The following is a 14,491-nucleotide window of genomic DNA, read 5'->3' on the forward strand; positions in this document are numbered from 1 at the left end:
TTTCAAGCAAACAGAAACATTAGCTTCCTTTTGGTTACCTTCTATTGCCATCAAGACAGTGGACCAATGTATTTGAAAAAAAATCACCGAGTGACTTCAGCATTTCAACTTTTCATGCAGTTAGTCCATGTTATACAGGATGAAGTATATATTAACAAAACACGCTCTTGCTGGATTACGTACATCATAGGCAGGGAAGCTTCAGTAAAAAGGGGCAAAATGCCACCAGCCAAAATCTAAGATTTCATCTGAAAAATCTCTGTTCATCACCAAGACAGACAAGCACCGAAATCCTGCGGCTGTTTACAACTGCAGAATTTTACAGTCCCATTAATGGCACACCACTGCCATGGGTTTCCCAGCAGTGAGGAGTGCATTCAGTGGAAACTGCACTGACAACAGTGAGACCAGTCACCAGCAAGTGGCACGCCACCACAAAACACATTGCAGAGGGGGAGGAAAATCCTGCCCAGGGTGATCTGGTGCTATTCAAAATAATTAACAGGTCAGCAAAGCATTCTTCCTTAGTACTGTCTCCAAAACCTGGATTCTAAATACAAATGAATGGAGGCATTTACTCTCCTGAATAATTGAAGTTATGTTGGTACTGAGCCAATTTTTTTGATCATTAAAGTCTCAGGTTTGATCATTAGACTTCTGGTCTCTGCAGATGTTACTGGGAAGAGCTGATGGAAAATGACTGATGACAAACAGCCTCTGAAGTTTCTTTGGAGATAAAAGTTCGAAGTACTTAGTCAATTCCATTCACAGCATTTTAGTTTAAGAATACACCTTCCTGAGAAACAGAAGGTACTACTAGCTGGACCAGGTGTCTATTTATGCTTAATGTACTCTTCACTACTTAGCTCTACATCAAGAATTAACTGTTTCATATACCAAAACTAGATTGTCTGAACTTGTTCTCTTTCGCTTAAGCAAAGCTTCTCCAGGATGTCAACTGGGATGCCACATATGAATCTTGAAATAATCTTCACAAAAAACTCCTTTTGCTCTAGGATCTTCCAAATTAACTCAAATTTATGTATTGCTTGCGTCTATTTTAAAAAACAGGTAACAAGCCAAAAGAACAGAATTTCATTAACACGAGCCCAACATTTATAGAGCACCTCAATGCTCCCAGGGGAAATTTGCGATCTGATAAAAAATTCCCATATCATCCCAAGTAAATCTGGAGTCTCATAAACCACACTCTCAATTTGAGCATTAATACTTCTAAATATCAGTAAGCTATATAAAATTTTCTTCAAAATCCCAGCTTTGAAAAAGTTAACTTAAATTAAGACGACAGACACATGCTGGCTGTATAAGCACTTCCCAATTAACAATGCTACAACAGATGTACAATCTGCAATCTATTTTCTTCCACTTCACACAAATTGGCGCTCTATAATTTTACTTCACCTGAATAAAATGCTTGATATTTGTTCAACTTAAGGTAATTCTGAAAAATTCAATTTGGAAGCAACCAAAGAAAAACAGTTCAACTACCCTGGGAATTTTGGCACACTAATATTCACAAAATGCCCCCCCCCAAATAGCCTCATTATGTGCTATAAAAGACTGGATGGCAATTCATCTAATAATAGCTATTGCCAAATATTTCATGTTAAAGCCAAGACCTGCAAATGAAAGCTTCTGAAAAGACTCAAGTTAATTCAATGGATGAATTTAATTACGTCACATGATTGCAAATCATATAATCACATGAGCTTTTTAAACTTAATTTTAAGGATGCTTTTGGAAATTAGCAGCTGATGACTTCTCAGAAGAAATTCAAGTACCAACCACAACACAGCACCAGATCCAGTAATTATTAACAGGAAACAAAGGGCTTTTCCATAAAGGTGAAGATTATAAGAGATACTAACTAACAAAGTATATTAAGGGGAACTGGAGGTCATAATGTATTTGGATTTCCAAAATGTATTCATGAGGTGCCACACAAGGCTGATTTGCACTGGCCAGGATCCCTGCAAAAGTCTCCACAGTTCTGTCAGAGACTTGGGCCATACTTGGATATTTTACCAGGAAACGTTATCCTGGTTGCCAGCATAATTGAATGGGGCATCACAAACAACCACCCCAAATCGGGGTGCAGAAAATTTGAGGGCAGCTGACTGGAAGATCATAGCCTTGGACAGTGTAACACAGGAAGTAAGGTTTTGTACACAAGTAGCATGTACAAATGCAACATTCCTTTCATCACAACATGCAAACATTTCAGAAAGGAGTCTTTTTCACTGGGTTGAAGCGGTGCACACCTTACCCAAAAATATACTGAATTATTAAGATTCAAGTTGAAGGGAAATAAAATCCTATTGTACTTTATACCAAGGCATTTGAAGAACTGAACATTCCTTACATTCAGAATCTCCCTGCCTCAGTTTTAACAATGTTTAAAAACATTGCTACAGAAGCTGAAAACAATTTTCCTCTTTACTTCACATAAGTATTTCTATGCAGCTTATTAAAATTTCCTTATTATTTGGTGAGAATAACCAATCCGCAGTTGAAGGAAGAAACTAGACCCAGCGTTACTTGCAGTAGATTTATTCTGAGTGAAACATTAAAGGCATATATCTCTCGACTTCACTCTCCTCCTTTATCAGTAAGCGTCTCTTCATACAAGAAGACAAGTAGGAACAAGAGTAGGCCATCTGGCAACTTGAGCTGCTCCACCATTCAGTAAGACCATGACTGATCTTTGTGAACTCAGCTTATAACACAATTCTTTACTGTTCAAAAATTTATCTTTGCCTTAAAAGCATTCAATAAGGTAGCCTCAACTGCTTCAGTGGGCAGGGAATTCCACAGATCCACAACCCTTTGGGTGAAAAGTTCCTCCTCAACTTAGTGCTAAATCTGTTCCCTCTTATTTTAAGGCTATGCCCCCTAGTTCTAGTTTCACCAGCCAGTGGAAACAACCTCCTGCTTCCATCTATTCCCTTCATAATATTATATATTTCTATAAGATCCCCCCTCATTCTTCTTATATGCTCAAGTAACCAATTTGTGCCCACCACCTGTCTGTACTTCACCTCAACTGATATTATTAAAACCAATATCCTTTCCTGTGTAATGTATAAATGTATGGCCAACTTTAAATAGAAATATTGAGGAATTTGGAAAACACTTACCAAAATGGTGTATATATGCAGACATCTGTATACAGGAGAGAAATCCACTAGGTCCTGGGCAGTGAGAACCTGTGGATTATGTATATACCAAACTTTAGACTATTAACCAAACATCAAACTGCACTAGCAGTTACTCTGCAAGCATAAATTAATACGTCAAAACTTTTGACTGTAAAAATGTTCAGCACACATTTCACAATTGTACATTCAAAATGCCCAGAAAGACAAGTGCTCAACTCCTAATGGGAAAGGTTTTCTATCAGAGTTCTGGACTCATGATCCAACTTCACAGAATCAGCGCATAAAACAGTTGCATACTAGGCGGGACAAGAAGTTCTACTAAAACCATGTATCCCACTGTTTGATCATACGCAAGTATTTATGATCAACCTACTGCTCTGGTTGCCCACTGAACTTACTGCGAGAACAGTTTTCACAAGTTTCTTAGAGAGCTTTTTAATTTTATATTGTTGGAACATTTCAGTCTCATTCAAAACAGCAAGGCCCACCAACTGGTGAAAAAATGCACTTTTGGCCGACACAAATATCATGTGCTTGTGTATTTTGTCATGCAATTAATGTTTCTATTTATAAACTGTCTAAATAAGGAACAATGATTAAAATTACCTCCTCTTCATATTCATCTTCATCATCTTGTAATTGTTCTGACGTTGTTACATCTATGTGCCCAGAGACAATACCATTGGCAATATACAACTTTCTTTCATTGCTGTTATTGGTTTGCTTCTTTACAACACTATTGAAAGTTCTGTGTTGCTGAGACTGTGGATCATCAATACAAAGTCAACCAAAAATATTCCAAACACGCATTTGTTTTGATAAATTTCAAGCATTACAGATCATTTTGAATTATCCATATTTAGAATTCAGAAACAGTATAATCATAAGATAATGCAAGATATATCGAGCCGAGTTTTACGAAGAATTTAAACCAACATTGCAATACACATCATTTACCAAGATAAAGCAGGAGTCTTAAATTTCTCAATCAACTTCTCTTACTTGAGGAAAGTACTCGCCTCATTCCAGAATAGCCATTTTGATAACTTAGCTCATCAGAAGCAGGGACCATCATTTATTCCAGCTCAAAAGGCCATTTGACAAGTATATCAGTTTAAAGACATAACACATTTATCTTAAAATGAACAAGTATTCACGACGGTCTGAATGCCAGTGCATTACTTATTGTAACTCAAATCTAGTACACCAAAGCTTGAATATTAAACTTTTAAACTGCATTATAATATTTGGAGTATCATTCAAAACTAAAAAGACAGTTTCCAAATGTTTCAATGGTAAAATGTTTGAAAAAGGACACAAAATGCATGTGAGCAATTCTCGTCTAACAAGACTGAACTCAACTAACCACGAAGCTATATTTTGACTGGAACGGGACTGCTTCCCCCCAGGAGGGCTTTCACATATATTTTATTTTAGCACACAATGAAAACATTTTTCCTGAATTCATCCAACTCTTGAGAAAGATTAAGCAAATTTGGAGGACTTTTTGGCAATTTGATAGTTACAAAATTCCTCTCCAGTTAGTTTTAGTGGCACAGTGGTTAGTACTGTTGCCTCACAGCGCAAGGACCCAGGTTCAATTCTGGTCTTGGATGACTGTGTGAAGTTTGCATGTTCTCCTTATGCCCTGCGGGTGCTCCAACTTCCTCCCGCAGTCCAAAAATGCACAGATTAAATGGATTGACCATGCTAAGTTGCCCCTTGTGTTCCAAGACATGTATGCTAAGTGGATTAGCCAGGGTAAATCTAGGGGACTACAGGGATTTGGGGAGAATGCAGGCATGATGGGCCAAATGGCCGCCTTTACTGAATGGGTTCTATGGATTCCCCACATTAAACAGAGAGGCAGATGATTTTATACAGAAATCTTCCAATAACGATATCTAACCATCAGAAAACAGCCTTCAGTATTACAAGTCTGTCAATCAATTCTGCAGTCAACTTGTCCAAAATGACAAAATCTGCTCTGGAGATCCAAATGGAAAATTGTGATTTAACCTCGTGTCGTAACTCCAAACCAATACTCCAGTAAAATTGCAACAGCATTCAGTTTTACGTCCATCACTAATGTTCTTCTCTCCCCCTCAAAGCTGGGATATAGATCTGTGGATGTGGACATTCTTTAGGTACCTCGTCGAGCTGGCCATTTTCCACGTGAAAACCAAGACAGAGTATCAGCAGATTATCAAAACACAAGCTACTGTTCTCACTGTGAGCGCGCTCGGCAACAACTAAAAGAAATCACTGGATAATCATGTGCAATGGGAACACTGAATAATGTTTCTTCTCCTGAGCATCAAAGCCAACTGCTGTGATCCAGCCTTGGCTAAACTGTTTAATAACAGAGACCAAGGAATTCAACTGCTATGGTCTGTTTGACTTAGCACATCTCCACAATTTACATTTACCCACTGAGTTGCCAAGTCACAATTTTAAATAAATTTTTTTTAATAGAAATGAACCATACCACACATTGATGCTCTGGAAAGTAACAACAAAATTGTATGTTATAAAAAGCCTTTGAAATTAAATTAATGTTTCTCACTTGCTTCATGGCCATTTCTCCTATTTTATCAGAATGCTTCCGAATACTTTCTAAAAAGTCTTTCAAATCGGACATCGAAATTTCCTTGACTTCATCTCGCAACCTGGGAATATTTTCTGTCATGATCTGACAGAAACGGTACTGATGAACCTGGGGAAGATACGTATTTTCAAGAAGTTCCATAGTTTTCAACGCAGAATAATATCTGGGAGATAAGAATAAATTATATGCATCAAATTATGTTCCTTATATCAACTAGGACTTTTTAAAAAAAAATAAACAAAATTAAAAATTAGAAGTGACATCTCAAGCCTGCCACAGTGTTCACAGATTCAATGCCTAATATAGGATAACATTTCAGGCATCAGTCCTTCTTATACATCTTATTCAACTATCACCGCTTTAGGTAAGATAACAGTCATTTGAAGATCATTAATAACCATAAATTCTTTCAGCTCCCAGGAACTCATCCATTTTCACTTTGAAACTCTAATGATTTTGTTCAACTAAATGTAATGGCAATTTGTTCCACATGATCAATCTATTTTGGAAAAAATTGTCCGAGCTGCCTATTTAATTTTGTTTTTATGAATGGGCATCCATGGTTCAAGAATTCTGTTGCAACACATCAGGTTTTAAAATCTAGTAAATTTCTCGTCAACTTTTCTTTGATTGAGGCAAAATCCTAGAAAACATGTCAACTGTTTAGCCCTTAAGTATGCACGAGAACAAAGCATCTTACTATTTCTTCTGTCAATGTCACAAGTACCATTGCAACATTTCAGCTGTCATAAGTTTCATCTGACCTTACACAAAAGATAATCCACCCCATCGATAAATATATTACTGATACAAAGACTCGTATGCTGTCAGAATTATTTGTATTCTATCAGAAACTATAGTGCACGCAATGTATTTGTCTTTACATTAGGAAAACACCTGGAAAGGGTACTTTTAAAAAATTGACAACAAAAATGCTGATAAAATAATTTGATCTTCAATACAAAATGAATAAGTTTATGCCAGCAATGTGCCAGAATCAGGATATCTAGTAAAGCTCATGTGTTACTCATACGTTTGAACAGCTTGGATTCAATAATAATCGTAGAAGCCCATGTGATATAATGATAAACTGAGGCTTCTAGCTCAAAATGAAGCATTTATCCTTGATGGCATTGGATCAAGTGCAATTTAAAGGTGGTCTTTTAGTCTAATACCAACACAGTATGGTAAATTTGTTAGGTTATGCCCTTATCACATTTTGAAAACAGCAATGCCCAAAATGCTTTAACTACAAAGATATATTCATAATAGCATCAAAGTCACATAAACCGTTTTATTCAAATTATACTACTGATCAGCTTATCTTTGCTGTTGGATCATCTGGAAACCGACTTTTGAGATCAACATTCATACATAATTCCTCAAATCCATTCTGCAACCCCTCTCTAATTATATTTGTCTGTAGAACAAGACCTTGGCCTTTTAACATCTGTTCTCATAAAACATTGAAGCCTTTTTAATTTGCAGGTCAAGGTTTAAAATAATTTTTTTTTTGGAAGGACAACAACCCGGAATGAAACCATCAGCTCCAGCAATACCAGATCAAAATAACACCCTTCAGAAATGTTGATAAATGCCTTTGGCAGTGACAAATTTAGCACAATTTTATCTACAAGAACAATGAAGTATAATTTATGTAAATGCTCAATAAAACCTCGGAGATTTGTGTGCAGGTTTTACCCATTTACCAAACCCATTTGTCATTGCACATGTATATTATCCTTCAGATTAAGGCCGTAGAAGATTTACAAACCATAAAACTAGGTAGGTCAGACTTGAATTACGCCAAAAAAGATTTAGTTTTAACAAACCCAAAGCAAAAATTTGTTTTCCAATTTGTCTAGTTAAGTTGAATTAGTATGTAAAGAACAATGTTAAAATATTTTCACTGACAAAAACATCAATTTTTGAAACTTGTCTGTACAAATAAGATTTTTCATTTGTTACTTGAATCTGTTCAGCAGCATCACCAATTATGAATAATTTATATATAGTATCACAAGCCATTAACCCAAGTAACTCTCTAACCCAATAGTAAATCCTTATGTCAAGCTCAATGATCTTTTAATGACAGACAACTTTACAGATGACCCACTCAGATTTCATTTTTACAAATTGCAGTCTATTACTTACTAGCACATGATAGGCTTCCATTGGGCCAGGAAGCATCATTGAACAAGGTAACTTTTATTGAAGACAGCACTCAAATAAAAATAGATAGATTTCTACTGAACACTACTTAAAGTGCTGAGAGTTTAGATGCTGGATCTGAATCATAAACATTTAATAATAATTTTACAGCCACTCAATGCTGGGACAGGATATAAATTGATCAGGTGGTATTAATTTGATGTCATTATGGGACTGTAGCAAGTGCAGTAATTTCAAAAACTATAATACATTAAGTTCAAGGCACACAATTGTTTACCTAAGCTAGCACTTTTGAAAAAGTTGCAGTTTCGTTTTTGGTACATTACAGTAACATAACTACTTGAACCTATATATGTTTTAAAATAACATAGGGCAAGTTATGGAACCTGACCACATTGCAGTAGCACAATGAGCTTCAAAACCAGCCATGCCCTAGCCAAGCTGTTTTAGTACAGTTACAATGCTAGCATCTACAGACAACGTGGAAAGTTGGTCAGGTAAGCCCAGTCCAAAACAAAAGGACAAATCCGATTGCCAATTTTTGCCCCATCAGTCCACTCAAATTAGCAAAGTTATGGAAGGCGTCATTGCCAGCACTGTCACAGTATTTTCCATTGCAACAACCTGCTCACTGATGCTTAGTTTGGGTGTCTCCAGGGCCACTTAGTTCCTGACCTCATTAAAGGCTTTGTTCATGTTGAAGAAAGGAGCTGAACTTCAGGCAAGTACGACTGTCTATGGCAACATTTGGCCAAGTAAGGAAGCAAGGAGTTCCAGCAAAATTTAAGAGGGAATCTGGGGGAAAATTTCTGACTGGTTGGAGTCATGTTCAGTACAAATGAAGAAAGCCAGAATTGGTTGAGGCTACTCATCTGAACCCTAGAACATCACTACAGGAATTCCTCAGGGTGACATTCAAGGTCCAACACCTTCAGGAGACTCAATGGTCTTTCCTCCACCTGGTCAGATGTGGGGATGATCACTGATGATTGCCACCGTCTCCCCTTAATTGTGAACAGTACTGAGCGCTGCAGTGTTGATGTCATTGGACTAGTAATGTCTGATGTTCTGGGGACACTATTCAAATCCCACCAGCAGCTGATGGAATTTAAATTCAATTAATAAATTTTGAATTGAAAGCTAGTCTCAGTAATGGTGACCATGAAATCACTTGTATAAGACTGTTTCGTAATGTCTTTTCAGGGAGGAAATCTGTTGTCTTTACCTAATCTGGTTTACATGCAGCTCCAGATCCACAACAAATGTGGTTGACTCTTAACTACCCTCTGAAATAGCCTAGTAAGCCACTCAGTTTAAGGGCAATTAGGGACAGGCAACAAATAGGCCTTGCCAGCAACACCCACATCCCATGAAAGGATAAATGATTCCTCAGATACTGAAATATGCCATATTCAGTTGCAACAAGACTTGGACAATGTTCAGAATTGGGCTTAAATGGTAAATAATTAACACTGCACACTGCACAAGTGCAATGCAATGACAATCTCCAACATGACAGAATCTAACCACCGCCCCTTCAACAGACATTCAATATCGCTACCATTGCTGAAACCCCCACTAACATCTAGGTGTTCCACTGACCAGAAACTGAACCAGTCATAAATACTTTGGTGACAAGAACAGACCAGAGACTGGGAATGCTGTGGTGAGTAACTCACCTCCTGAATCCTCAAGATCTGTCCACCATCTACAAGGCACTAGTTTTAATTCAGTTAGTTGTTTTGAACACCATATTTGGAGCCAAGATATCTGCCTGCAGGTAATAAGTGTGAAATTTGGAGATTAACAGTGATCTCACAAAAGGTGGGAGAGTTGACCATGCCTGTTCTACAGTGTCTCCATCAGTTGTCTTAAGGCATCTGAGTAACTACAGCAACTAAGGCAAAGAAAGACTTAGCAAGCCTGTTCCAGAACACATTCATTCAATGGCTTTACACTGCTCCTTCAGGTTTCCTTTCAATCACGAAAGTGTGTGATATTTAATACAAGGCAAATGACATGTAAAAATGGTTAAGATCATTGCTTGGGGAGAGGTACTTCAGTTTCTGAAGCACGTACAGAAGGCTGTCCGCTCACTTAATATCTCTGGTGTGTACATGTTATTTTAGATCCACCTGGATAAATATGCCCAACAGTTTGATGGAGTTTTGTTGTTGGATTGTGGCACTGTTCAATGACGAAATTAAGGAGAAGGCTGCTTTCTTTTGCACAAAGCAAACAACTGTAATAACAGACTTTTTAGAGTTTTAACATAACTGATTCTAGAGAATAGAGTGTATGAAATTGTTCAAGGACAGCTGGCATGCAGGCTTTAATAACAATCAGGTTACAGGTATCTTCAAAGTGGTGAATGCCAGTTCTCTGCAGCCAGCATTGTTGATCATAAGGAACATCTTAGCACACTGATTGTGAGCAATATGAAATAAAGTGAGATTGCAATCAGTAAAGCCACATTAGCCCATCAATCCCAAAAGTAAAGATCCTCCAACCGTGCCTTCAGTGTTCAGGCCAATAACTTCCTGCTACCAGTCCTAAATTTTCCCTATGTTTTAAAACAACTGTACCTCTCATTGCCCTCAACATTTAAGTTCAGACGATTTTCCTTTTCCATATTTACTAACATTTAAGATCCATCACAGAGGCCTCAAGTCTGAAGAGACCAAATTCTAATTTTTATGCATCTCAGACTCGAGCTCAGCTTTGTAATGGCAATGACTTCAGTGCTTGAATGTTGCACTTGTTTCAGTAACTCTATATTATTAGGAAGGGACAGTCTAACCAGTCACCATAAAAATTGATCACTAGTTTTTTTGACTTGTATTTTGGCAATGCCAGTCAATGGTTCATTGTCTTTTATTTATTGCTGCTTTGCAATTTTTGGATATATTGAGCCCAGAGCATATTGAATGCAGCTGTATTACCTTCAACACTATTCACAGACTTAGAAACTGAATTACACAAACTCAGGGTGCAGTTCCAGTACTGCAAATACCACATGTACCCAATGAGGTCAGTGGTGAGAACATGGCAAATTAACCAACCCACCAACCTCATCTGATTACCAGCAAGCTGCAACTCCAGAGATAGCTTGATGATCATGGGGAGACAGCAAATTCAGTCAGCCAGTCAAAGTTCAGCATTGTTCTGCCCATTCCCATATTTTCTCCAGTTTTATTTCCCAAGCTGTATCAGCAAACCTAGTTGTCCTTCCTGATGTGCAATCATTCAACAATTTACCTAGAGTTTCTGAATCTAAAAATTGCTGATTTATCAGTCTTTAACTTCAACTGCTGATCCAAAAGGACAACTCCATAGAAAAAAAGTGTCCTCGGGGTTTCTGCTCTATTACGGGGTCAGGATTTTCAGACTGCCACCATCCCATTTTATGCTGAGATGGTGATGGTACAGGATCTTAACGAGGTTGATGGCAGTCAGGACTCAGATTTGAATTTTAAAGCAAATACTTCAAATAGACCAGGAAGCATTAAGGCTCACTTCCACAATAAGACCAAAGACAAGACAGGCAAGAATCCTAGAGTACGGTATCACCCCTCCAGTTCTGACTGACTAATTCAGTACACAGGTAGACCCACTTTCTGTAATGCCCAGCATTACAGCTGGAAATTTTGGGGTCCTAATTCTGATCTACAATTGTGGAAACAAAATACTTGCATCTCCATTTGAGAGAGAATCAAAATCTGGAAAGCAAAATTAATGTTTACATTATTGTGTTGCTTTAGGGCTAAAAGTCTGATGTTGAACAGTCCTTCCTTTAACACGTCTTCATGGCTGCTCTGCATTCAGTGCAGACTTGCAATCAAAATATGTTTATACTAATGTTATTTACATTTAGGATAATTAAAGATGATCATCCCAGAAAATTATTACACAATTGAAACCTAAAATACCAAGTTGTGGTCTCATTAAATCATAGTTTAAACTATTAACAAAGCACAGCTGTGACACAAATTGTGTGTAGTTCACATTAATGTAACAAATGATTGCAATATAATTAGTGCAAACATTGCAAAAAGGACACCTGTTTAATTTTGAAATTAGTTTACACAGTGTGCAATGATGGATCACTGAAAATTAACAATCATCTTGTAGCTCCAATGACATTCAAGTTTTTGCTTTTACGTTGCAAACTATTTCTAGCTTTTCCTTCTATGGTGGCAGAAATTTTATGTGGCAATAACCTAATTACTACTCAAGTCCATGCCAAATTTATTGAACTCACTTAGATCAGTGTTCGTGCCAATTAAAACAAAAAATACAGAATATTCTATCACCAGCAGAATGAAATTAGATTTAGCCAGGGTAGAAAATCATTTTTTAGCACATTAAGTAAAAGCATTATTGTACTGTAAATACAACACTGGTATTAGGAACCAATTTATTTCTGTAGCTGGACAAGTTGAGACATTTTCCAGATGAGCAGAACCACAGGTTAAAAGTTCCCCAGATGGCTTGCTTTCTGGATGCAGTTTTGGGAATGTTACAAAGTAACAGAGACAAAAGAAGCAGCACTAAAAAGGAAGAAACACTAGAAACCAATGTAAGTGTGGAAATATTTTATTCAAAAATTTCAATTTTACATCCAATTTTAAGAAGTCCACTTCAGTAAGTGTAAAGGATGGAAAATTCAAGGAAATAAAAGGAAAGCTAATTCTGGTTACTGTCGATTAGAAACAAGGGAGACTAAATTCATTTTCTATGTTGTGAGCTGCGCTACAAAAACTGTAATTTTGTTCTGCTTACAGATCAACAGGTTCCCCTCTGCCTTTGCCCACATCCTGTGAATCACCACTGTTGCCCATCATCTTGCAATGATAAGCCACCTTCCTGAACCACTGCAGTCCCTTCAGTCAGCACATCTGGCATTGTATTAATCCTCCATTTTGTATCTCTGGATTTGGGTTGGCATGGGGCTGAAAATGGGAACCATATGATTTCTGGAGTCAGAACTCAAGGAAGCGCAGAGGCAATATCTCAGGACGCAAGGTTGCTGGTTTCAGAGAAACATGGTAATGACAGACCAGACGGCAAACTATCGTAATTTTATTGTATAAAATTATGCTTTTCAATCTTGAAAAAAGGTATCTGGACATTACACAACAGCATGGATATTCTTCATGGCACTAAAGAATCAGCTCTACATTTTTTTTTGATGGCAAGTATCTGACTCTTACAGCAGAAAAATCCCCCCCACCCCCGTCAGCTGTTGTACAGCTTTCAGACCAGGCAGGAGAGGTTTGCAGGGAATCCAGCTACTTAACACCACCCGTTGCCTGCATTTCCCACCCCCATCAAGTGCCACAGCTTTTCTGCATTTCATTCCTATTCAACAAGCAATCCTTCCAAGGTCCCAACAGTCTCAAATAGATCGAGGTGCTTCATCTGTAAAGACAAGATAAACTTCTATTAATGATTTTCTAGAAAAAAGTTTAATTCTGAGTTTGGAAATAATTTATAATTTTGAACTGATGAACAATGTCCTTATAAGTAATTCCAACAGGAAGGTTGCTTAGCAAATTTCTTTACACAAAGATGATATATATTGTGGATGAATTTTTTCAACTAGGTTATCTATACAAGGAGGAAATTTACAAAGCATTATAGCGTACTTACCAAACTGTGCAGACTCAGGAATTTCACGGAATAGATGGTAGCATTTGACAGTCATGCATTCAAGCCAATAATCTTCTTTGCTGGTTTGATATTAAATCTATTTACAGTAATTCCATGAAACTTTTGATTCAATAAGACATCATGCGTGTCTTCACCAGTCTGCGGTTCAATTTGGCACAAAAACATCTTTGAATTACATCACATTAAAATGGTTCAGCTTCTATAGCACGGTCACAGTTTGTCTCCATTTATTACTGTTCTTCACTACCAGTGTATAAATATACTTTAACTTAAATCAGGTGCCACATTGGTCATTGACACAGTAGCCTTACACATTTAAAAAAATGATAGCATCTTAAATTTGTCACGTGGCAAATTTATCATCCAGGCATAAAGGCACAGCATTTTTAAAAATTCATTTTACAGGATGTGGGTGTCATTGACTGGGGCAGCATTTACTGCCCAACCCAAATGTCTTCCTTTTCAGAGATCATTTGAGAGTCAACCACATTGCTGTGGACCTGGAGTCACATAGGCATACATGGTAAGGACGGCAGATTTCCTTCTCTAGTGGACATTAGTGAACCAGATGTGCTTTTAGAATTAGTGTCATAGTTATTAGACTTTTAATTCCAGACTTTAACTGAACTCCCTTTCACAGTGGAATTTGAACCTGGGTCCCTGGATTACGAGTCTAGTGACAATACCACCACTACTTCTATTGGCATGTAGGGGAATTAGTCAATACAAAAATGCTGCATCATGTAATCTGGAATTTCACAAGTGGTTAACTTGATAGAGTTATGTGCTACCTTTGCACTACAATTAATAATTCTGAATTGAATACTGCTTTCAAAACATAGAAATAATACAAAGACCT

The 14,491-nt window shown here is 37.3% G+C and overlaps 1 protein-coding gene across 4 annotated transcripts in view; it reads right to left on the reverse strand.

Moving 5' to 3' along the window:
* The window catches only part of LOC145354356 (exocyst complex component 6-like), a 159,932-nt gene that overhangs the window by 100,726 nt on the left and 44,715 nt on the right, over window positions 1-14,491 (reverse strand). For all 4 annotated transcript variants that reach the window (XM_080205553.1, XM_080205555.1, XM_080205556.1 and 1 more), the window contains exons 6-8: window positions 5,746-5,950; window positions 3,786-3,941; window positions 3,159-3,227 (exon numbers count right to left, since the gene is read on the reverse strand). In XM_080205553.1, coding sequence (XP_080061679.1) covers window positions 3,159-3,227; window positions 3,786-3,941; window positions 5,746-5,950 — 430 coding nt within the window. The remainder of the gene's footprint in view (window positions 1-3,158; window positions 3,228-3,785; window positions 3,942-5,745; window positions 5,951-14,491) is intronic.

This window comes from Carcharhinus amblyrhynchos, chromosome 17 (assembly GCF_965287045.1).
Source record: "Carcharhinus amblyrhynchos chromosome 17, sCarAmb.v2.hapA, whole genome shotgun sequence".
Classification (NCBI taxonomy): domain Eukaryota; kingdom Metazoa; phylum Chordata; class Chondrichthyes; order Carcharhiniformes; family Carcharhinidae; genus Carcharhinus; species Carcharhinus amblyrhynchos.